Source organism: Rhagoletis pomonella, unplaced genomic scaffold, assembly GCF_013731165.1.
Source record: "Rhagoletis pomonella isolate Grant_MI unplaced genomic scaffold, Rhpom_1.0 Rhpom_scaffold_00014, whole genome shotgun sequence".
NCBI lineage: Eukaryota > Metazoa > Arthropoda > Insecta > Diptera > Tephritidae > Rhagoletis > Rhagoletis pomonella.
This window is the reverse complement of record NW_023458568.1, coordinates 12,086,211-12,111,687: the sequence shown is the minus strand read 5'-3', so window position 1 is coordinate 12,111,687 and position 25,477 is coordinate 12,086,211. Positions and strand designations below refer to the sequence as shown.

General features: G+C 36.0%; 2 protein-coding genes across 5 annotated transcripts in view; one reads left to right on the top strand and one right to left on the bottom strand.

Annotated features, from left to right (window-relative positions):
• LOC118749235 (nuclear RNA export factor 2-like) overlaps window positions 1-25,477 on the bottom strand; it is a 147,987-nt gene that overhangs the window by 99,452 nt on the left and 23,058 nt on the right. For 2 of the 4 annotated variants that reach the window (XM_036484028.1, XM_036484029.1), the window contains exon 2: window positions 20,297-20,529. In XM_036484028.1, coding sequence (XP_036339921.1) covers window positions 20,297-20,529 — 233 coding nt within the window. Of the gene's footprint in view, window positions 1-20,296; window positions 20,530-20,590; window positions 20,750-25,477 lie in introns of those variants that run through there. The other 2 variants (XM_036484031.1, XM_036484032.1) reach the window with 2 other exon arrangements.
• The window catches only part of LOC118749236 (ras-related protein Rab-43), a 299,832-nt gene that overhangs the window by 255,913 nt on the left and 18,442 nt on the right, over window positions 1-25,477 (top strand). The gene's annotated exons all lie outside the window — the stretch shown is intronic.

Genomic DNA, 25,477 nt, shown 5'->3' with positions numbered 1-25,477 from the left:
CATTAGGGTGGTCCAAAAATGCATGTGAAAAAGTAAAGTCGGAATTTTTATGCTCTCACCCCCTAGGATTGTTCTATACTGAAAAAATATATCCCTATTTTTTATTTTGAAATCAAAAAATAGTTAGAGGTCGCTCAAAGCGCCCAAAGTTTCCCATGTACATATTTTATATGGGGAAAAACACTTTTGGTAGAAATGGTATATAATTCAAAAAAACTATTTTTCTATCGGAAAACTTTTTTCATCGGCAGGATTCCCAATAATAATAACCAATTGTTTATTTAACCTTTTTTCATCTCGCAACTATAATTTGTAGGTCCGCCAAAAGCCCAAAAAACCCCGAAAAATGCAATGGGTGACAAACAAAAAATCGCTAGTATTAAAAAATTGTTAAATAAATAATTGGGTATTATTATTGAAAGTCTCCTGAAGAGAACCAGAGTTTTCTGATCGAAAAATATTGATTTTCAAAAATTCTATACCATTTCTACGAAAAGTTGTTTTTCCCATACAAAAATACATGGAAAACTTTGAATGCTTTGAACGACCACTAAATATTTTTTGATAAAAAAAAAGGAGTGAGAGCATTACAATTCCGACTCTACTGTTTTTGGACCACCCTAATGCGCATGCAGTCATATCAAGAGCACCTCATTCCAAAGTGATATTTTTTCCACTTATTTTTATTTACATATTTTTAAGAATTTTCATTAAAATAAAGTTCATCCTCTGAAGAAGTCCATATAAACCAATGATTCAATAATAGAAAGGTTTTGTAATAAAACAGTCTTCTCGCTCCCACACATAAAATCGGCTCCTTTACTTGTGCATAATGTTGCTTACTCTATAGTTTTAGTTGATATTAGTAGTAAAACCAAAAATTCTCCATACTAAATATTCGTTGGCGTCACCTTCGTTTGCGTAATTTTCTAGAACAAGTGTAGAATAGCGACCGTTTAGCTATAAAATAGGCAAAAATGATAGAACTTTTTACGCTGATTTCAACGATACCAAATTTATTTGTCACTGGTAAAAAAAGAAGATATAAGAGGTTTATTTGTATTTTTTATTATCACTAAATTGTTGAAACCCAAAAGTAGATCATGATAAAGTATGTAATATCTAATCAAAGATAATAACTTGTACTTTCTAAATTATATAAAATTCTTTACCATTAATTATGCAGTTTTTTCAAAAAAGGTTAATTCATGAAGAAAATAATATTTCCTCGTTTTTTAGTGGTTTTGGTTTAAAAATACAAAAAGCTATAAATTATGTATATCAGCTGAAGAACAAATTAATTACCTTTATGGTGACGTCATTAGCTGTTTAATCGGTTTTATATTAATATTTAAAATATCTAAAAATTGAACTTTAACCTTCTAGAACCTCTTCATTTTTTACTTGCGCCAAATCATTTTGGCATGGTTGAAATGAGCATAAAAAGTTCTATTGATCCGCATTTTTCGTTTTTGCATAGCTGAACGGTCGGCATTCTAGATTTGTTCCCGGAAATGACGAATAACTGAAATCAAAAATGCATATTTTTATGTATTGTTTGGTATTTCCATTAAAACACCAAATATATTGCAAATTCGCATAGAATTAATAATACACATTTTACTTCTAATTGTATACTTTGCGTACTTTTTGTAGTACCATTCTACTACCGTTTTCGCAAAATGCGATCACATTCTTCCCCTTTCTCCTACTTCCAAAATACAAATCTAGATAAACGAGTGTCAAATTTTAGCTGTCACAAATTACACAACCTAGTATTATTGAGCACGTTCAGAAGGCGCAACAGCTCAGTACTGTTGCGATTGCACCTTCTGAACGTGTTGTTTTATACTTCTGATCAACTGAACAGTTGCGTGTTAAATGATCGTAATATTTTTCTGATCATTTGAGACAACATGTTGAGTGTTTTGAATTTGACAGCTAATGTATCAAGCCGTTCAGAAGACGCTTCACGATCACTGATTTTTTTAGCAACGGTTGCGCTCAACTGCTGCGCCTTCTGAACCTACCCATTGAATCATGATATAAACCCAAATTTAAAACTTTATAGAAAACTAAAAAACTCTAAAAATATTCATCCAAATGTCAAATAATTTTTTGCTAAGAATTTTTTGAGTATATAGATTTAAAGCCCTTTCAATTTTATTGCAATAATGTGCAAGTTTCAAGTGGCTAAAAAATTTCCGTTGTTGCGATTTTCTTTCATATAAAAAGAAATTGTGTTTAGTCGTTACATAGTACCAAATGCGACCAAAAATCTGAAATGTGCTACTCTTCCACGCAAAATTCTGAAATGTGCTAGTCTTCCACGCAAAAATCTGAAATGTGCTAGTCTTCCACGCAAATAATGAAATGTGCTAGTCTTCCACGCGAATAGTGAAATGTGCTACTCCTCGTAGGGACCGACGATATGATCAAGTACCTTTTGTCAATTTCGTTAAGTTTCCGTCTTACACCGATGCTGGTTGATTGTTAATTAGCACAATGCCATTGTCAATTTCTTCGATAAGGCCAACGTGATCAGCAGATTTTTACTTACAGTTCGCAGAGTTTCTATTTAGCAGCTGTAGCGTGCAAGGACTTTCTTTCAACGGCTGGCAAAAGCTCGTCATCACAGTTTCTTTGCGATCGTGCAGTGGAATGTAATTTCCGGTGCATTCAGCTATGGCATCCGTTTCCAAAGAAATTATCGTCTAATCATGTACCACAGGCAACAACTTTACACGGTTACAAACTGGGTTCTGGGTATTTTAGAATAAAAAAAATACATTGTACACCTTAAAAATTTTTAATTTTAGAAATTTGTAATAAATCGCTTATGCTAACGTTGGCAGAGTGGTCCGCAGCTAAGATGTCCTTAATTTCTACACCGTTCAACAAAATAGGATTTATAACATTTATTTTTCCTAGAGTGACTGATGTTATAACAGATTTTAATTCCATTATCACTGCTCGCTTTCTGGCAGTGGCTATGGAAAAAGGGTTGCCTGTATCTATGTGAGTCTGCTTCGTATCTTCAACTATTGCTTCAAATTGGGATAGGTTGGTCTTATGCAATAAAAATTTATATTCGTTGTATATAGCTACTTTGCCGCTTGTAATTGGGATATAATACGAAATAGTGTAATTTAGAATTTTTTTTTCGGCCAAAAAGCCTAGCAGTATGGCGGTTCTGTAAAAAAGAGGAAGGGTATCGTTAATATTTCAAATTACTTTTTGGACCTTTCGGCCGTCGATTAAAACAGTCGACCCGAGGTTCTTTTGCCCTGTTTTTTCAATGTAAAGTTTTGTCAATTTTTTGCCTATTCTTATATTAGTTTTTACGAAAACTTTATCCCCTGGACTATATTGTCTCAACTTTTTCCCAGCATTGCGTCTTTTTAAGTCAATGTGTTGTCTCCTATTTCGTCCTTTAACTCATCTGGTATCGAATGAATTACGTCTATGGGTTTTCTATTTATAACAGAACTTCATAACTTTCAAACACGTTATAAGCGGTGTGTGCCGCCTGCCTCCAAGAGACGTACCGTGTTGAATCACCATTGAATTCTGGCATGGTCTTCACAAGATCCACGGATTCTTCGCACGACACGTTGCGTGGGATAGTAACCGCTTCATACTGCGCAACTTGAGCTGGCGTATCAATTCTAGCTATCCTGTTAGTGAGTTCATCTATTCGGGATTGAAATTCCCGACGGGAATGTTCATATGCAGTACGGACCGCGGTACTAAGAAGTGTGTCCATTGTACTGTCTGAATAAACTTTTAAATTTTTCTTTGATAATAACTCCTTATGTCGGTTCAATTCTTTCCTATAGAATGTCCTTTCTGTCACTAGAAATCCTCAAACGAACACTTTTAACACAAACTTTTTTTCTCTCCCTATTTAGCTAAAGTTCTCAACCAGAGCTGGGTCGTAATGATTCCTTTAGGAATTAAATTACTCCCAATTACAGATTACAAGGAATTGTAATTAGGAATCAATTCCTTCAGTCCACACCAAAGGAATCGATTACTTTTTCAATTCCTTGAAGTAATTTCAAATGTAATTGGTTTTTTTCTTTAATTCCATTACAAGGAGTTTCATATTGTAATTGGAATAAACTACGTGCTAGTAATGTAATTTTTTTTCCAATTCCTTTGAAAGTAATTGAAAATGTAATCGATTTTTGTTTCAATTCCATTACCTGGAATTGCAAGAGTACTTTAGTTTTTTCAATTACTCAAAGGAATTGTAAAAGTAATCGAGAAACTGAAAGTTCATTCACGAATGTACAATGTGGAATTTTTGTTGCGGTCAAAGATTAAAATCGAAAGCACACATTGGACATCTTCTATGTATATCTATATATATAAAAATGTTGTGTTCGTATGTCACGATCAAACCCGAGAACGGCTGAACCGATTTGAGTAATTTTTTTTTATTATTCGGTATAATACCAGAACCAATGATATCGCAAAAATTTGGAGGGTTGCCACCTATTTTAAAATTTTTAAACCCAATTATATCGATAAAATTAATGAATTATTACAATATGGGTACAATATGGGTATGGTTAAAGAGGTTTAAGAAAGATAACTGTTGGAAGTATTTTTGACGAGGGTTGCCACCTATTTGAAAATTTAAACTCAGTCAAATTGTTAAAAAAAATGAAATATTGCGATGTGGGTGTCAAACTAAAGAGTTTTAAGAAGGCTTACTGTCAAAAATATGCTTAAGGAGGGTTGCCATCTGTTTGAAAATCTAACTAAATTACATTGATAAAATAAGTAAAATATTACAATATGGGTATCAAATTAAAGAGGTTTAAGAAAGATAGCTGTTGGAAATATTTTTGAGGGGGGCTGCCACCTATTTGGAAATTGTAACTCAGTTAAATTGATAAAGTAAATGAAATGTTGGCATCTGGGTATCAAACTAAAGAGTTTTAAAAAGGCTTACAGTCAACCATGAACACTTCCAGAAATATGCAATATGAAAACTTCGGTTTATATGGGAGGTGCCACGCCCCATTCTCCAACCATGTAAATTTTTCTCCATGAGTATGGAATTGGTCTTATATATGTATATATCACTATACCCAGTTCTAGTCCTCTACCACAAATATATGCAGTTTGAAAAATTCGGTTTGTATGGGAGGTGCCACGCCCCCTTTCTATATCGAAACTTTTTTTTAGCCTATAACCATCCTTGGAAAGTCTGCAGTAGATTCCGAAATTTCAAAAAAATCGGTACGGCCTTTCTCGAGCTTTGCGAGCGGAAAAAAACGCCTTTCAAAATATATATTAGTATAGACTAGCCAATATCTGCTTGTTTTGCGGCTTAAAACACTACTACCGATGAAAATCTATGGATAAATAAACAAGTTTGCAAGGGTTAAGTGAAAGTGCAATAATTTTTTGTATGAAATACTAGCAGGAAATAATGTTACCCATACGCCATATCGTACATGACCGTATGACCATGTTAAAATTTGAATTTTTTTCATTCGCAATGAAAACTAAAAAAGGAAAATAACTTGACTAAATGACCTTATCTAAAAAAAGCGGTATACAGATCCGTAACATACTACTTAAAATTAATTTTAAGTCTCTCGGCGTTTTCTGTGTAATTTTAGCGTGGTTACAGTGTTATCATCAAAATTTAGCCATAGCAATGAAATTTGTTTATAAAACTCTTAGGAGGTAGGATCTCCAGTCCCACAGGGCTCGTAATTCAAGCGGACGCTATCCTCATTTGTAACGCAGGATACCAGTAAGAGTACTTCAAAGGCCCCAGAAGGCACGCCATTTTGGGTAGAATTAAGGGTACCATAATATACGCAATTAACTCAGTGCATTTTTATAGATACGCAGGGATTAGTCCAAGAGAACAGCAGTGCCCAAGGCAGTAACATTTATGGGTCTCATCTGCCGCGAAGCGCGTTCGCGGTAGGATCTGGAAAATTTAACCGTTACCCTATAAACTGAACAGCTACAGTTTAAGCTATTCAGTTTTTTTTAAGTCCAATTAGTAATACTACTTAGGTATAAGTTGTTTATTTAAGGCAGTTAGCAACCAAGAAATTTAACAAAGCTATTGCAATTCAACAGTAAAATTTTTTTTTTTTTATAAATTTTTCGATTACTTTTTAAATTACTTTGAGGAATGGAATTGGAGAAAAAATCAATTACATTTTCACTTCCTTTCAAAGGAATTGAAAAAAAAATTCATTTTCAATTCCTTTCAAAGAAATTGAAATAAAAAAATTACATTACTAGCACGTAATTTATTCCAATTACAAAATGAAATTCCTCGTAATGGAATTAAAGAAAAAAACAATTCCATTTGAAATTACTTCAAGGAATTGAAAAAGTAATCGATTCCTTTGCTGTGAACTAAAGGACTTGAATCCTAATTACAATTACTGAGGAATGTAATTGTAATTGTAATGTAATTGCATTTACCCAGCTCTGGTGGTCCAAGGTTAAAACGCATTTCAAAATCGATGAAGTGGCAGGATTCCTAATGTTGGTGGGTCTACCAACCGAATATAAGCCAATGATATTGGCGGTTGAAAATTTTGGTGTAGACATTACGGTTGACTATGTCAAGAATTTGTTGTTGCAAGGCTTGGAGTTGGAAAATGAACCAAGCGAATCGAGTGAAACGGCTCTTGTTGTCAAAAACAAGCCTAGATTTAAAAGTGCGAAAAATAGACATTGCTTTGGTTGTGGCTCTACGAAACATCTTGTCAAAAATTGCAAAGTGGCGAAAGAAAGAAAAAAGGAGCATCGAAAATTTGACAACAGTGAAACAATGCTGTTCTCGTCGCTGCTCGCTCAATCGAGTGAATTGCCTTCAGACTGGTTTATTGACAGTGGATGCACAGCCCATATGAACAAAGACATATCGTCTATAAAAAACATATCGAAACCCAGTCAAAAAGAAGTAATAGGTGCTAATAACGCGAAAATAAAAATAGATTGTGTAGGCACGGTTAACCAGCTGGTGATGAATAATGGCACTTCTAAAGAATTACAAATAAATAATGTACATTTTGTACCGAATATTTGTGCGAATCTTTTATGAGTCAGTCAAATGGTAAAAAACAATCACGCAGTTTTGTTCACTAAAAGTGGCTGTAAAATATTCGACACGCACTGGAAAGTATTGCCACAGCGAGTTTAGTTAATGACTTGTTCAAGATAGACGTCGTTCAAAAAGTTAGATCATTTACGGCTACAGAGCCGAACATCACAGAAAAACCAAAAGAGAATTTAGCTTTATGGCATCGTCGTCTCGGGCATGCAAGTTTCGATTACATGAAATTTTTGAAAAGCGAAATTAAGAATTTTGTGATTCCGCAAAACTGCATGTGTGGCACGTGTATAAAAGGCAAACAAAGCCATATCCCATTCCACACCGAAAGAAATCGTGCAACACATAAACTGGAATTGGTGCACAGTGACGTTTGCGGCCCACTGCCAGTAAAATCATTCAGTGGATGCAAATATTTTGTCGATCGACTTTTCAAGAAAATTGTTTATATATATAATCAAAAGTAAAAGCGAAGTGTTCGACTGTTTTGTTCGGTTCGAGTCAATGGCCGAAAAACAAAGTAACTACAAAAAAAAAAAGTTAAGGACTGATAATGGTACCGAGTACTGCAAATCACCGATTTCAAACAACAAAATGGGCTAGCTGAGCGGATGAACCGAACAATAATGGAGAAAGTGCGCTGTTTACTCATCGATTCGGGTTTGCCAAAAATATTTTGGGCGGAAGCAGCAACGACTGCTGCATACATCATGAATCGCATCCCGTGCAAGGGTACAGGAGAAAAGTCTCCAGAAGAGGTTTGGTCAAACCTTAAGCCAAATCTGTCCTTGCTCAAAGTTTTCGGTTGCGGTGCATTCGTTCAAGTACCAAAACAAAAGCGAATGAAATTAGATGACAAATCAACCGAATGCATTTTCACTGGGTATGCCTCTGATTCCAAGGCATACAAGCTGTACAACGAACGGGATGTCTTATTTTGGGAAATAGAAAATTCTAGTCAGGTAACTGCCGTTGATATTGATAATGGTAATCAATTTTGCTTGCAATATTCCGAAGATGGGAATTTTGAATCAGGGGAGGAAGAATCGCCGAGTAGTATAGCGCTGAATAAGGTACCGTCGCCAAGTGATTCACAAATTGCTACATCTTCGCCGAATGGAAGCGAGTCCCATATTGAACCGAAGGTGATTGCAAACAGTATTGACACAGACTCAATAGCCGAAATGTCTGGTGATGAAACCGAATGGGAACCAAGCGTAGAAATTGACGAAAAAGAATTGCTTCAGCTAGAGCCGCGTTAGAGGTCATCAAGAAATGTTGACAAACCGAGGCCAAATTACAACGTCTTTGCATACGCATTTAGCGCATGAGATCCTGTGACATTCAAGGACGCAATGCTGAGCAATGACGCAGATTTATGGAAGCGTGCCATGAAAATTGAGTTCGACTCACTGAACGAAATTAAAACATGGGAACTAACAGAGTTACCCAAAGGTAAATCGCTGGTAAAGTCCAAGTGGGTATACAAAACTAAAAAGGACACCGAAGGAAATGTAGTCCAGAGAAAAGCGAGGTTGGTCGCAAAAGGGTTTACCCAAATCGAAGGAATTGACTATCACGACACGTTTTCGCCAGTTGTTCGATTCACCACCATCCGTTTCTTGATGGTCATCGCAGTAAAGTTCGATCTAAATATTCGCCAGCTTGATGTCGTCACCCCCTTTTTACATGGTTAACTTGAGGAGGAAATCTTTATGACGCAGCCGGAAGGATTCAATGATGGAACAGACCGTTGCTGTAAGTTAATCAAATCAATATACCTAGTCTGGAATTCGACACTAAACGAAGTATTATTAAGTTTCGGACTAAAACGCTCATCGATTGATCAATGCGTTTACTTCATTGTTGATGGCCAGCATATTTTCGTTATTTATGTCGATGACATACTGATTTTTTCTAATGACAAGGATATGGAAGAGAGACTTATCGCAATGCTATTCACGCGATTTAAGATGAAGGATATGGGCGACGTCTCGATACTTGGGGTTCGAGTTACGCGCGACATAAAAGCCGACACCATATCTTTAGATCAAACTCAATATATTAAAGATATTTTATCTCGTTTCAAAATGAGCGAGCAACCCAGTAACAGCACCTATGGATATCAACCAAAAATTGTCCGAAAGAATGTGCCCAAGAGACGAAAATGATTTCGCTGAAATGAAAAATGTGCCATATCGACAATTAGTTGGTGCAGTACACTTTTGCAGTAAACGTCTTAAGCCGCTACGTAGACGAGCGTCGTTCAACAACGGGCTATGTGTTCACTATGCAGCATGGGGCAATTTTATGGTGTTCAAAGCACCAACCAACAATTGCGCTTTCCACGAGTTAGGCCGAATTCATGGCAATGACCGCAGCAATACAAGAAGCTATTTAGTTGAAACGACTGGAGAAAGAAATTTTTTAAATTCTCCTAAAACGATCGATCTTTATTGCGATAATCAAGGTGCCATTAAATTCGCAAGCAATAACACATATTCATCGCGAACGAAACACATCCATGTGAAGGGAAAATTTACTCTTCAACAAGTCATTCAAAATAGTCAGGCTGATCTATTTGAAAACAAGCGACATGCCAGCTGATTTATTGATAAAACCAACATCGAGACGAAAATTAGAAACATTTGCCAAAGTTTTTGGTCTTGGATAAACCATTTTTCGCGTTCAGCCAATAAAGTTGAATTTTTGTCAATATCTAAAAGAAATAATAAAAACGAATATTTTTTAAATACCATCATAAAATGTAACATACAATTTAGTTGTTAAGATTAATGTTTTCATGAATTTCGATTTAGGGAGGGTATTTGAAAGTAAAATGAAATTGAAATATCAAAGCTTACTTATGTATATGTATGAATAAATCTCTCTCTTGCTTTGTTTTCTAAACCCTGCGGACGTCTTTTATTTTTTGCGCTGGAATTAGGTAAATTCCCTGCATCGTCAATAAATATCTTACAATTATGTACATCGTGCTGTACTTCTTGAGATGCACCTAAGAGCATCCTTATTTAAAATTTTCCCAATCCACAAAAAAGTGCATATGCGTGGAAGCCAAGCACAATACTCACCCGTCGACAAATTTAAAGCAGAAGGCTTTCCAGGAACCGCACCGCTCTAACATACAAAACTGTCAAGTTATCCACAAAAATGTTACCGTGGTCTACTATAGTAGTAGTAGTACTCTAGTGTTAAATTTTGCCTTAATTTTTGTTAAAAAAAAGTTGCGTTTTCACGCACGCTTCCATTTAAAATTTTTGGGCACCACTCAAGGCGTATTAATACAAGGTGGTAGCAAGATCACAAAAACAACAGCCACATGTATTTTGTATTATGAGTCATGATTCAATAGTTCCAAACCTTATCTTTTCTGACTAAAATCTGAAAAGTGGCAAAATGCAAGAGCGTAAGGGAAATGCGCTCACTAAAAGAGAATAACAGGAAAAAGTTAAGGGGAGCGAAAAACCAAATTTTTAGTCCAAAGAATTGCAACAACAAAACTAATGTCAAATAAAAATCGAAATGTATGTACAAAACACATTCACACAAGCACAAGCACAATAACACTGGATCACAAATTTTGGTTTGGATTTTGTTCTCCAGACGCCACTATCCAATTTCTATGTAGAATTGCTCGGTGATTCCGAAAATCGAGTTAATTTTTATTTCTATGGATATGTTTTCGAGATATTTGCAATTTACCGTTATTCAGCTTAAAACAAAAAGTGGTTCCACTTAATCACGTACAGTATCGGTCATATCTATAGCACACCATTTCAAAGTGATATTGTGTGCCACTTATGTTTATTCGTTTATTTTTACGAATTTTCATTTAAAGTATAGTTCATTCTCAGACAAACCCCATATAAACCCAATTTTAACAATTTCTAGAAAACTACAAAAAAGTGCAACAACTTTTCACCTAAATTTCACACTTTTTTCTCGGAAGTGTTAGAATTTTCTTGAGTACGGAGTTCTTTAGCCCCTTCAATTTCAGTCTGATAACACTGTGGAACAAATTCAGGTTAGCAAAAATTAGGTCGATTCTGAGAGTGAGGGGTGAAAATAGAGGCTAAATTTGAAGACCCGTATCGCGGCGTTTGTTTATGTTAGTTCGAATTTTTTTTTAATCGACCTTCGAACTTTGCAGTCAAATGCCGATTTTCAGCATATTGTTTATATGGTTTTTTGGCTATAACTAGTCGACTAATTGATATTTTTTCAATCTGTTAAGGCCAAATTATTGCTAGAGACCTGTGCAACAATTAAAATAAAAAAAAAAATTGATTTAGAAAATTTTTGTAATGCTTATGAAGCAAAATGTAGGAATTTTTTTTCATACTTTTTGAACATATTTTTCACAAAACTAAGGCTGTGTGCGAGTTGACCTAAATTTTAGTACCCAAACTAATTTCCAGCACTGCTACAATTTAAGGTGCTGGCCCAATGCAGGCTTGCTTTGCTTGCTTCGCTGCGAGAAGTGTCAAAAATTCTTTTGAATATACTAAAACTGGCCAAATGGCAGCTTTTCTTCACTTGCTTTAAGCGCCTCAAAGTTTGAAATAAGCAAATGTTTTATTTGAAAGCGTTTTGTAGGATTTTGACAGAGGTATGTTCCTTTCAAAATACATAAATTCAAACAAAAATTTGCTTACTTAATTTAAGAAAGTCACAGAAAATGCAGGTAATTCGAAATTAAATAAAATGATTCATTGATTCCATATTTATATTTAACATATCCGTTATCTTATAGTAAAATGTTGCAAAGCCCACATTTATAAATTTTACACGAGGAAAAAACTTCTTATAGCTCTTTCCTTCAAGTAAATTGCTTTTTTAATTATAGTTTTTTAGTAAATGTAGATATAGATATGTATGTATCATTATTATCATTTCTTTTAAATACAAACATTAATTCGCATTAATTTAAAAATAAATCTGAAAGTTTTTGATAAATTTTTTAGAGTTTTCTTGGAAATAATTATTAACGTTAAGGGAACAGACATTGATTTTTCAACCAGACGGCTGGTTACTTTGACAGCATTCCAAGCCACCATTCGGCCAAGCAAGTTTTCAAAGTAAATCAAAGCAAATTGAAGTCCGCAAGGCGCGCAAAGAAAGTCTGCATTGGGCCAGCGCCTTTAGGAAAACAGCTGCTAAAACTGTGCGAGTTCGTTTGACGCCCTAAGTTTGTTTTGGAATTTAAATTTGTTTGCTTTTAATAAATATATCTATAAAATGAATAACTTTGAGGTAGCTATGGGACTATTTAACAATGTAATAAATTTGCAACAGAAAAGGAGAATGCTCCATCCTGGCATCTATAAAAGAATCTGCTTGCTCTTCTGACCCTGCGAAATGAATCTATACTTACATCTTTCTGAATATTTTCTTTTTTGTGCCATAGCAATGATACAAATTATTTAAAACATCAAAAAATCGTTGTTTACTTAATCGCTCGCTCAAATATATTTGACTGTTCAATTTAGGTTGAAAATTATGCTCGCAGAAAATCTTAATTGTTCCTATTCACTGCGTTACCGACACTTTCCAGTGATTTAGGATTTTTCTCTATTTAGGTAGCAATTTAGACGAACTCGCACACAGCCTAAGTCTTTTTTGCTTTCTGTTTGATCTATAACATGCTTCTCAGTTTCTTTAATAAATTTCATTTGAAAAGAAAACAATTATAACACAAAACTTGCGTTTTCCAGCTTAATATTAATTTACTTCTCATTTCTTATGTACCATTTTTTTTAGGTGTTGGTTTTGAAGAAACATTGAAAAAGAAATTATAAAAATATGGAAAAAATATAATTTTGAAATGTTAGTTATGAAAAGTTTTAAGTAAAAAAATTAAATAAATTAAATTAATGATTTAGCCAGTTGGCGTTTAGCAGGCGGCTGTGGATCAACATCACTGCTCTCTCTAATATCTTGGTCATCGTCATCATCATCAGAAAGGTCGATAATTTCGTCCAACAGATATTCTGGAATTTCATCTTTGTCTTCCCCTTCTTCCTCTTTTTCGTCGTCTTCCTCTTCTTCAAAGGTGTTTTTATACCACCAACAACTTTCAGCGAGTATTGCATCTGGAGATTTCCTTCCTCTGTAACATGTTTAAATTGTGCACTCTGACAAAGATATTAGAAAAATCTAGGAATTCAAAATATGCACACTCTATAGTTACCTTATTTAAAATGGAAGCGCAGTTTGGTGATAACGTTCGCCTTGCTCATCAGATTCAGTTGGCAACTGTTGAGCGAGTTGATCAAGATGCTGATGCAAGAGATGAATTTTGTACGACATATTAACCCCAATTTCATCGAAAGCTGCCAACATGTTTGCAGATTGTCTGTAGTTGTATTTGCGTTCTTTACCCAAAAGTCCTTTAATGACTGCTTTAAATGTGAGCCATGCATTTAATTCTCGGTCTGTCAGAACTTGGTCAAAATCTTGACGACTCATTAGTTTCCGTATGTCGGGACCATTAACAACCCCTTCCTGAATTTTGGCGTTACTTAGTCTTGGGAAAATGTCTTTTAAGCGGTTGAATACTGCTGTTCTTTTTGCGATACATTTCAAAAAATTTTTACCAATGCCAAGTTTAATGTGGAGCAACGGCAACAAAATTTTCATTTCAGGAACAAGACTTTCGTGTAGCCTATTGTCTTAAGGCCATTTCCGTCCAATGCGACTTTTCCAGTTATGCTGTTTGTACTGGTTTCTTCCTTTAATACCTTCTCCGTATCGTGAATCCCAATCGCACAAAAAACACGGATATTTTGGACGGCCAGATGCTGTTGAGCCTGTAATCAATGAAACTATTTTGAGGTTGCAGAAAATGCGCCACTGGTGTTCGTTATATTTGACTACTTCCAGAATGTGTTTCAAATTATCGAAATTTTCACTAGTGTCAGTGCTATACGCAATTGGAACAGAAGGCATTCTATTCGTCTTGTGCAAAAGCACAACTTTTAAGCTGTTTAGTGAACTATCGATGAATAAACGTCAATCTTCTTTTTTATAGGTTAACCCTATCGTCTCCATTAACTTTTCGATATCGTTGCAATAAGAGAGCATTGTATTAGAGAGAGCAGTGATGTTGATCCACAGCCGCCTGCTAAACGGCAACTGGCCAAATCATTAATTTAATTTATTTAATTTTTTTTACTTAAAACTTTTCATAAGTAACATGTACAAATTATATTTTTTTCCATATTTTTATAATTTCTTTTTCAATGTTTCTTCAAAACCAACACTGAAAAAATTGGTAAATAAGAAATGAGAAGTAAATTAATATTAAGCTGGAAAACGCAAGTTTTGTATTATGATTGTTTTCTTTTCAAATGAAATTTATTGATGAAACTGAGAAGCATATTATAGATCAAACAGAAAGCAAAAAAGACTTAGTTTTGTGGAAAATATGTTCAAAAAGCATGAAAAAAAAATTTCCAACATTTTGCTTCATAAGCACTACAAAAATTTTCTAAATCAATTTTTTTTTTTAATTTTAATTATTGCACAGGGTTCTAGCAATAATTCGGCTTTAACAGATTGAAAAAATATCAATTAGTCGACGAGTTATAGTCAAAAAACCATATAAACAATATGCTGAAAATCGGCATTAAATCAAATTTTGACTGCAAAGTTCGAAGGTCGATTAAAAAAAAATTCGAACAAACGCCGCGATACTGGTCTTCTGATTTAGCCTCTATTTTCACCCCTCACTCTCAGAATCGACTTAACTTTTGCTAACCTGAATTTGTTCCATAGTGTTATGTGCAAGTTTCAAATGGGTAAAAGTTAAAGTTGATTTTTTAGAATTTTTTTCGCCAAAGGTGTTGTGGATTTCTTCCATATACAAATAAATTGGGTTTATTCATTATATGGAAGCCACTTGAAATTTGCACATTATCAGACTAAAATTTAAGGGGGTAAAAAACTGTGTACCTAAAAAAAATCGAACACTTCCGTGTTGTTTTCTACAAATTATTAAACTTGGGTTTATATGGGGTTTGTCTGAGAAGGAACTATATTTTAAATGAAAATTCGTAAAAATAAACAAATAAACATAAGTGGCATACAATATCACTTTGAATTGGCGTGCTGTAGATATGACCGATACTGTATATCTTATAAACCAATTTAACAATTTTAAAATGAGATATGTACGTCAAATCTAATTAGTCAAAATCTAAAGCTAATAAAATTCTCCATGAACCGATAGGACCGATAGTTTCTGACAAATTAATTAATCATTCCAGTTTTTTAATTTTTTTAATGACAAAAAATTTTAAAAATCAAACTTTAAAAGAAAAAAATTAAAAAAATAACAGAAATGTTTGCATTTGTACTAAGGCATGTTCTGTTACAAAACAAAATCAAGTTACTGATGAAGAAAATCGATGGATAAAAAGAAATAATGAGTGGTCAAATGAAAATGCGCAAGGGGTTTACCTCTCTTTTATTAGCTCGGGATGTAACTATGTAATATTGATGCGCCTAAAAGATGCAGCGATTTCTATTCTCAAGTTACATACTTTATGACAGTACGAATAAAAATACAATAGCGAGGTTTTAGTTTTTTAAACTATAATTTTATTTATTTTTTTGAAATATGAGCAGAAAATGATTTTACTCAGTTGTACGTGGCGTATGCGTAACTTCCTTTCCTGCTCATTTTTCATACAAAAAAACTTTTGCGTATTTTCATTTGACCACTCATTATTTCTTATTTATCGGTCGATTTTCGTCATTAGTAATTTGTTTTTTTTTTTGTTTTTGTAACAGAACAGGCTTTAGCACAAATGCAAAAATTTGGCACAGAACCTGTTATTTTTTAAATTTTTCTTCTGTTAAAAACTAAAAACAGCTGGAATGGTTAATTAATTTTTCAGAAACTATAAGACCTATCGGAAAGTGATGTATATACGCTATATAGAGAATTTCATTAGCTTTCATTTATATTAAGATTGTTAAATTGGTTCGTAAGATATAAGTGATTAAAAGGAACCAATTTTTGCTTTAAGCTGAATAACAGTAAATTGAAAATATCTCGAAAACGTATCCATAGTAAAAAATTAACTCGATTTTCGGAATCAGCGAGAAATTCTACATAGGAATTGGATAGTGGTATACATAGACCATTTTTGCTGTAAACCAGTGTAGTCAATTATTTTTTGCCTCCTTCCATTTTCAATTCACTTTTTTTAGTTTTTATATTATTCTCACTTTTCGTTTATTCCTTAATTTCCGTTAATTTAAATTCAGTTGAGTTTGACACTTTTCGAGATTTTGCCAGCAAAAATTCTTCTGACTAAATCTTACTAGTTCGGACTGAAAAGAGTCACAGTTGCTCTCTCATTTCCGCTGCCATTTTCAAGTTAAGAAACGCTTTTTGGACTAAATCTGACTACTTTGAACTATTCCTGGGAGATAAGGAACGCAACTAATAATTAAAGGTTAGATAACCTGAGAGTTGTCTCTCTCGCACCGCTCCCTTAGTAGTGGCGCTGTGGTGCTTCTTTACTTTACTTGAAAAAGTATAGCTAATTCGTGAAATAGAAGTATATGGCTTTGTGCAATATGTTTATTAGTATTGGCATATATGTACATTTAACTGATGAAAACATAAATTTTTTGTCAATTTTTATGTTCGCGTATTCATATTTATTTCAATAGTGTTAATAAGTAGGCTGCTGCCATGACTTCTACCGTTTAAGCATTGTTGTTTTTTACATTTTTTCTAACAAACAAATCGTGGTACAAGGTTCTATAACACTATTGAAAGAAAACATAAATTGTTCTTAAAGTTGATGTTTACACACAACTCATAGTAATTTTGTTTTAATTTAGAGCACTTTTGCAGTTTTTATACAGCTAAATAGCACATAAATTACATAATTCACGGAAGTTTCTCAATGTTTCGTTCAATATTTCGTTTAAAATGCTAAATTTCCTGCAAATACATTAAAATAGAATATATATTTATTTAAATCTTAAAACTTAATCTAATTCTAAGAATTTTAAATCCTTGTTATAATATAAGTTTTACAGACTGTAAAAATAAATAAACAAAATAAAATAAAATGTAGAAAAGGAATTTCACGACCCTTTCTCTCTCCTTCGTAAATACAACCTTTTGTAAGGGAGAGTCAAACCGCGGTTGTCAATCCCCCCTATTATAAATTCGTACGATGCACACGATAAACGCTTGCATTCGGTTATTCTGCATTACGAATCGATGTTGTGGTAGGACAATACATCTGTCGGGCGTATGAAAACGATAATACGAGAACTAATCTCATACGATACGATTGCAACTATTTATCGTCTATCGTATGAAAATTCATAATTAATTAATTATTAAACCTTTAATTATTTATATTATTATTATTATTATTTTGATTTTAGTTTTGACGGGTGTGCTGTCAAATGAGTAAACGCAAAAACAAAATACATGTAAGGAGAAGAAATCACCTGATCAAACAACACCACCTTGTATGAATTCGCCTTGATCCAAAGCGTATTTAACAAGGTGGTGTTGGGGCGACAGTTGAACTTTTCGCCGTGAAAAGCATTACGTCAAAACAATGTGTTTGTTGTAATTCATACTAATGACAGTATGGCTGACTTCCAAAACGTCAATGGCTTTGCATACCTACAAACTATAATGTTCTATAACGCCGAAGTGCAAAATATTGACAATGTATACCAAAACGCATCCGAAAAGTTATCGAAACGCATCGCTAGTGCAATCAGCGCATCAGAAACAAAGTTGGTGCTTCGTTTGTTATTGGTTACCGTTGGTGTTTTAAAAATGGAAAATGCAGAAAAATTGTTCATTGCTATATTGAATATTTAAAATATGCAATGTATATAGTTGCAATGTGTCGCAACTCTGCATATACAAACAGTTTGAATATCGGAGGATAAAAGTAACCATTGGATATGTTTTGGAAGTCAGCCTATGTTAGTGTAATTTTTACTTATAACGGGTGATTTTTTAAGAGCTTGATAACTTTTTTTTTAAAAAAAACGCATAAAATTTGAAAAATCTCATCGGTTCTTTATTTGAAACGTTAGATTGGTCCATGACATTTACTTTTTGAGGATAATTTCATTTAAATGTTGACCGCGGCTGCGTCTTAGGTGGTCCATTCGGAAAGTCCAATTTTGGGCAACTTTTTCGAGCATTTCGGCCGGAATAGCCCGAATTTCTTCGGAAATGTTGTCTTCCAAAGCTGGAATAGTTGCTGGCTTATTTCTGTAGACTTTAGACTTGACGTAGCCCCACAAAAAATAGTCTAAAGGCGTCAAATCGCATGATCTTGGTGGCCAACTTACCGGTCCATTTCTTGAGATGAATTGTTCTCCGAAGTTTTCCCTCAAAATGGCCATAGAATCGCGAGCTGTGTGGCATGTAGCGCCATCTTGTTGAAACCACATGTCAACCAAGTTCAGTTCTTCCATTTTTGGCAACAAAAAGTTTGTTAGCATCGAACGATAGCGATCGCCATTCACCGTAACGTTGCGTCCAACAGCATCTTTGAAAAAATACGGTCCAATGATTCCACCAGCGTACAAACCACACCAAACAGTGCATTTTTCGGGATGCATGGGCAGTTCTTGAACGGCTTCTGGTTGCTCTTCACTCCAAATGCGGCAATTTTGCTTATTTACGAAGCCATTCAACCAGAAATGAGCCTCATCGCTGAACAAAATTTGTCGATAAAAAAGCGGATTTTCACATTTCGAACCGAACACTGATTTTGGTAATAAAATTCAATGATTTGCAAGCGTTGCTCGTTAGTAAGTCTATTCATGATGAAATTTCAAAGCATACTGAGCATCTTTCTCTTTGACACCATGTCTGAAATCCCACGTGATCTGTCAAATACTAATGCATGAAAATCCTAACCTCAAAAAAATCACCCGTTATCTATACGGCTAAGACCACCTTGTTAAATACGCCTTAGTACGATCGATGATAAAAACATAGTAAGGTGAAAAAATTAAATTGTTCAAAATTTTGGGTTGACTTTAGTGTACATCGACAAGTGTGTGTTTTAGCAAAACTATCGCGAATTTTTCTATGAAACTTTACGAGGATAATAAGAAACAGATATCGTTATACGAGCTTTGCAATGTTCTCGTGTATTTTGTATACATTAAAAGTATTTTATTTTATGTTTTAACAATACAAAACGCGTTTAGTAATTTCACTACTTTTGTTTAACAAAGTAAACAAGCAAAGAAATCAAAATGGCTGTAATGGTGAACAGAAAGGTGCTACCAGATGTTTGAAAATTAAATACACTAAAATGAAGGGATGTTCAATAATCTACTTTTGTTTCACAATTATCTCGATAATATTAAGGTATAAATGAGTATAATGTGTTTTTTAAAATTTGTCAAACAGTGAGCTCTGCGAAAAAGGTGAACGGCCCTTCTTCTACGGCAGCACAGATAGGAGAATTCTACTGAGTGAGGGTTATAATCCCTAAGCGCGGCCGCAGGTCTCCTACGCAGAAAGATGTTCTCTGCAAAAGGTGTTCAGCGCCTCTTCGCGCGATTTTTTATTACAAATTTTCGCCAGTGGCGCTATGTTCTTTTGTAATAAAAACCAATATTTTATAAAACCTAAAAATGGATTAATCGTCTAGCAGCACCAACCTCGCTGTTCAATTGCAACCATTTTATAAATCTTTTATCGTAATTAAATTGTTTTTGTTTATCGGCCTTCAAATTGTAAACTGATGTCGACCGGGCACAACTAAGAGTTCCTGAAGATGACTTCAGATTGAGGTCGAAATATCGATATTAAAAATTAAAGAACTAAAACCTGTGTTTTATGTATTCTCTAGGCCTCGAGCTTATAAAATAAAAATAAAAATAACATCAGTTTGTAATTAAATTAAGAAAAATATGCTATTACTTAAAAGAAAATGGTGATGTGCAATAAAATTGTTTATAATTATTCTCCAAAATTTTTGTGGTTTGAGAATGTGTGTGAGTTTGTGAGTAAATTTTAAAATTAAAATGCTTGAAACCGTCAAAAATGCTAAAATCGTATCTCAGCGGTTCTACGTTACTATATTTTTGTCATAGTACAATCCTTGAAACTTTGCCGGTCAAGTGACGGATCAAATTTCTGAAACTGATATTTACCCGATACGCGACAGGAAAAAGTTCTTCTCCTTCCACTGCGTCAAATATAGCATCCAAGGTTTCCTGAATACCATCACGTCCACGCATTTTTCCATTGTGCTGTACTACAATTTGATGCCAAACAAATCCTTGAGCCATCACTTTTGGATCATAAGAGCTACATTTTGAGTAGGTTTGCGTGTTTTTGTAGTTTACCTCAATGGGTAGATTGTTCGGAAAGTGATACACATCGTCTAGAATTGAATCAAATATTACCTCAACTCATATATGTAATACTTCTATATTGATAGTAACCTATCTTCACAATGTGTTTTTATTCCGCAATCAAAGCGAGACAGCCTATCAAATAAATGTTCGATTGTGTTAGTATAAATGAATCCTACTGGGAAAATAGGTAAGCCCCTTACGAGGTAAGCCATGTTTTCTTTCAGTTTTTAGTACCAAAATTGTCATTATGACCAAAGTAATCTACTAGTAAAGCACAAAATGAACACTTCCGACGACGACATTACCTTGTCAGTTGCAAAATAACGTGCCGCCGAACTTATTACCAAGCGCCGAACTACTCCGAGACTGCTTTACATTCTACGTAACTTACTTTGTAAAGCGGCTCAGAAGTATGTATGTCTGATACCAAATGTACATTCTAAATTCCTACTTACATAAGGCGGCCACGTCTCTGTTAAAGTAATTGAGATTCGGCAGGGAGGTGGGAAGGGCCGCCGGGTGAAGTGCAACACCTTACCAGCAACTTACACTTCACCCGGCGCACACTGGGGCTTCTTCATAGACGGCGATGCTCAAAACTCATTTTTCGAAAGTTGGTATTTAAGAGGAAAAATATATATAGTCATAACAAAGTAGCCAATCTCGTATATAAACATTGGGTTCCGAACTATTATTAGTTGCCGCGTACAACAGCTCAAAGTTAACTTTTCAGTCAGAAAATTTTTTTTCCGATATCGAAAGCGAGTTCATATGTGTTATTAAAGGCTGTCTTATTATGTTTAAGGTTACTATTAGTTTAGAAGGAACTATGTCGTTGAATAAGCAATGTGTGCTGATTGTTTTACAACTTTACATCATTACATAATTTCAATGGTTTCTGAGATATAAGGAACAAATTTTAATAAAAAATTTTTTTTCATAGTGAGTTTTTAAATTCGTTTTTTCCAAAATGCGCAAGGTTCTTTTTCCGAATGTTTTTTTGTTATAACCGCAAGTTTTTATATATAAGTAAACTTAAAAGATTTGCACAAGAACGTTGCGCATTTTTGAGAAAAATATGTTTTAACGTGAACTTATTAATTTTTGTCAGGCACATTTTGTCATTATTTTATCAAAAATATGTTGCAAGTGGGAGTGCTTTAAGAAAAATTCAAACTAAATAGAAGAGAATGGTATATACCGTATGTATTTATTCTTTATTTCAATACTGTTAACTTTTATTCCAGACAGAACCCTTTTATCCATTAAAAATCGGGATTTGTGTGAAATATCTTTTAAAAGCCCGTCTAAATTACTACAATGCAAGTTCAGAGATGTGGAACAATGGGCCTTATGCATAAAAAGTGAGCTTAAGCTCAGACTCAATTTTTGCATTGAAAGGGTGAGCTCAAGCTCAAGAATTTGTACTGAAAAACGAGTCGGAGCTTAAGCTCACTTTTTATGCATGAGGCCCAATATATTTCAAGCCAAACCAGCTGCCCAGCTTCGGAAAGAAAGAAGTTGCAAATATGTTTGCGCCATTTCAAGAGCTACATTACCTTAAAATGGATCAGATGCGGTAGACACAAAAATGGATTTTATGAATCGGAAAAAACGAGGTTAGAAAAAACTTGTCAGATTTGTGGTGTATCAGATACCTAAAAGAGGAAGGCCCACTAAAGACTTTGGGGAATTAAGTGACCAGTCAAAACGTAGGAAAACTGCCTTGCTTCGTCAAGATTATTTCCACGTTCGCAGCGCAAATGAGCCTGCGAGCTAGTGGAAAGCGCAGTGAAGCTAAACAAGTTATCGACACTATTAATCCCCCATCTGAAGAAACGTCTCTGAACTGCCGCATGTTTTTTTTCGAATCGCGAAATAAAGATTTCAATGCGTATCGTGAACGTTTTAGCCGAAAAACTTCAAGGAAAACTAACCTTGAAGATGTATTTCATCGTCTACTTTATTCTTCTGATCCTCATATTAGAACACGAAGTGACTTATTGGAAATAGTGGATGATCTGGGTTTATTATTATTATTTATTATTATTCTCTAAACATCTACATATTTTTCAATTTAACAAGAAACACATTTTTTTGAACAGTGTTAGTGCACAAAATAATGAAATAATATTATAAAAATAACATTATATTGCCGTTTTAGATGTGTCTTCGTAGTTTTCAGGGGAAAAACCCGGTTACAGACTTTTGAGCACCAACTTGTATGAAGCGGCCCCATTGTGCTGTGGTCCTTACCACTTCCCTCACGAATCTCCATTACTTTAAGAAAGACGTGCCCGCCTTATGTAAGAAGGTATTTAGAATGTACATTTGGTATCAGACATGCTTCTGAGTCGCTTTACAAAGTAATGGTGATTTCGTTTCTACCAAAAAATTAGCCTTTTGATTGCCCCTTTCTCTTCTCGTGTTCGATTCTAAACTAAATATTCGTTTCTTAAAATGTCACGCTTTTGTAAGGCAAAAAAGGCTCATTCTGTGCCCTTTGAAGCTTTGTCAGTGGGGGTGGAATACAGCCGCTGTGACTATCAGGTCACGGAAATTGACTTCAATCGAAACTTCGATATCCATTTTCCTGACAGAAGTGACAGGGAATTTAATGTTGCTCTCAGCGATGACGAAATACCAATCTTCACGGACGGCTCCAAAATGGATATCGGAACAAGATCTGGGGTCTTCTCTCAGGAGTTATCTCTGAGGGAATCGTATAGACTCCCAGACCACTGCAGTTTTTTCAGGCTTAGATATATGCAATCCATATGGCGGCAAGGTTGGTGGGCATAATTGACTTAGCTCCATCTAAACTTGCCTTCGTTGTTGACAGTCAGGCGGCTATCAAAGCCTTAGGGTAGGCAACGACTAACTCGTTATGCGTTAAAGAATGCCGAAGATCCCCACAAGCTCTACAGCAACACATAATCAATCTTTACTGGGTACTGGGACATTGTGGTGCCCCGGGAAATGAGGAAGCGGGCGAATGTGCTAGGAAGGGATCTGAGATGGGGCTCGGGGAAGCGACCCAAATCGTGAAACCCCCCCTGCGATTTCTGACTTCAGAAGTCGAGAGACTGGCCGGGGCAGCTACCAACAGTAGGTGGGTAAACCTTCATACCTGCAGGGTATCGCGACCACTCTGGCCACGGCTCGATGAACGAAGAACAAGGAGTCTATTAAGGCTTTCAAATTCAAACGTCAGGCTTCTCACAGGAATACTAACGGGACACTGGACCACTGGCCACATGGCCGCCAGGTTCGGAGCCCCGCATAATGATTTCTGTAGAAGCTGCAGGGATTAGGAGGAGTTAGAATCCGTCCAGCACTTCCTTTGCGAGTGTCCAGCACTTCGAGGAAAACGCCTCAAGTTTCTTGGGGACCACTTCTTCGAGAATCTGGATATCTCGGGGAAAGCTCCTCTGGAAGGACTGCTAGGATTCGACAGAAAATCAAAATGGTTCGAAGACATGTAGGGATAGGCTTGGGGTAACCCCCATGGGCATCACAGTGGGCCTCTGCGGCCTCCGAGTGAACTCTTTTTCAGAGCTGCCCGTTTAACCTAACCTAACCTAACCTTCCCACTGAAGCGGCGGGACTCGCAGGCGAGCGTGATCGAATCCGCCAGGCTAATCCAGGGGATCCCCGCATAAGAGATCTCAATAGAGACATTAGAAACCTGGTCAACGAACACAAGCGGAATACATGGAATGAGCATATAAAAACCTGCAACCTCTCAAGCGGAGCCAGCAAACTGTGATCCACAGTCAAGTCTCTCTCCAATCCGACGAAGCGTAGGGACAATGTCGCTCTCACCTTCGGCACCACCACCACGTCGGATCCGCGGTCGTGCGCGCGCTTCTTCAGCCTTCAATTCATTGCACACCCAGAGAGAAACAAAACCCGCCGCAGCGTGCTGCGTAAAGCACACAAACTCCGCCCCCGAGACACACCACTGTGCTTTACCACCGAAGAGACGCAGGCAGCTGTCAACCACGCCAAGTCATCCAAGGTGTTAGGACCAGACGGAATTTCCATGCAGATGCTGAAAAAGCTAGGACCTGCGGGAGTCGAGTATATGACCGCCGCTTTCAATTTGTCACTGTCCACCCTGATCATCCCCGAGATGTGGAAAATGGGTAGGATCATTTCCCTACTCAAGCCAGGGAAGAAGGCGGACGCAGGAGACTCGTACAGACCCATCTACCTCCTATCCCCAATGGCAAAAACCATGGAAGCACTACTCCTCCCCAGCCTGACGAAGCATCTGAAGCTAGCCAAACATGGATTCCGGAAAATGCACAGCACGCAACAGCATTAAACACCATTACCACACAGATTAGCGAGGGTCTGAACCATGGTCGACCCTGTGATAAGACGGTCCTAGTCGCTGTGGACCTGTCGAAGGCATTCGACACGGTGAACCAAGCGACCCTCTGCCAAGACGTCTTGGACTCGTCGCTTCCAGCTCGGACAAAACGGTGGATAACCAGCTATCTGTGTCGTCGTCAGTCATCAGTCGAATTCCGAAACGCCAAGTCTAAACCGCGTAGAATTAAACAGGGGGTCCCCCAAGGCGGCGTACTCTCCCTGACACTGTTTAATCTCTACATGGCACAACTCCCTCCGCCGCCAGCAGGAGTAAACTTGGTAAGCTACGCTGATGACCGCACTATAATGGCAACTGGCCCAAACATCGACAGACTTTGCGACCAAATAACCGACTATCTCACCGATCTCTCCAATTTCTTCACTGCAAGGAGCCTCCAAATCTCTGCCGCTAAATCCACCGCCACACTCTTTACAACCTGGACCAAGGAGGTGGGGCTAGAACTGGACGTCTTCGTCGATGGCGTCAAAATACCGACGACTAATCACCCTAAAATCCTGGGAGTGACGTTCGATAGCCTCTTCTCCTTCTCCGCGCATGCCACAGCCACATGCAACAAACTCCGAGCCAGGAAC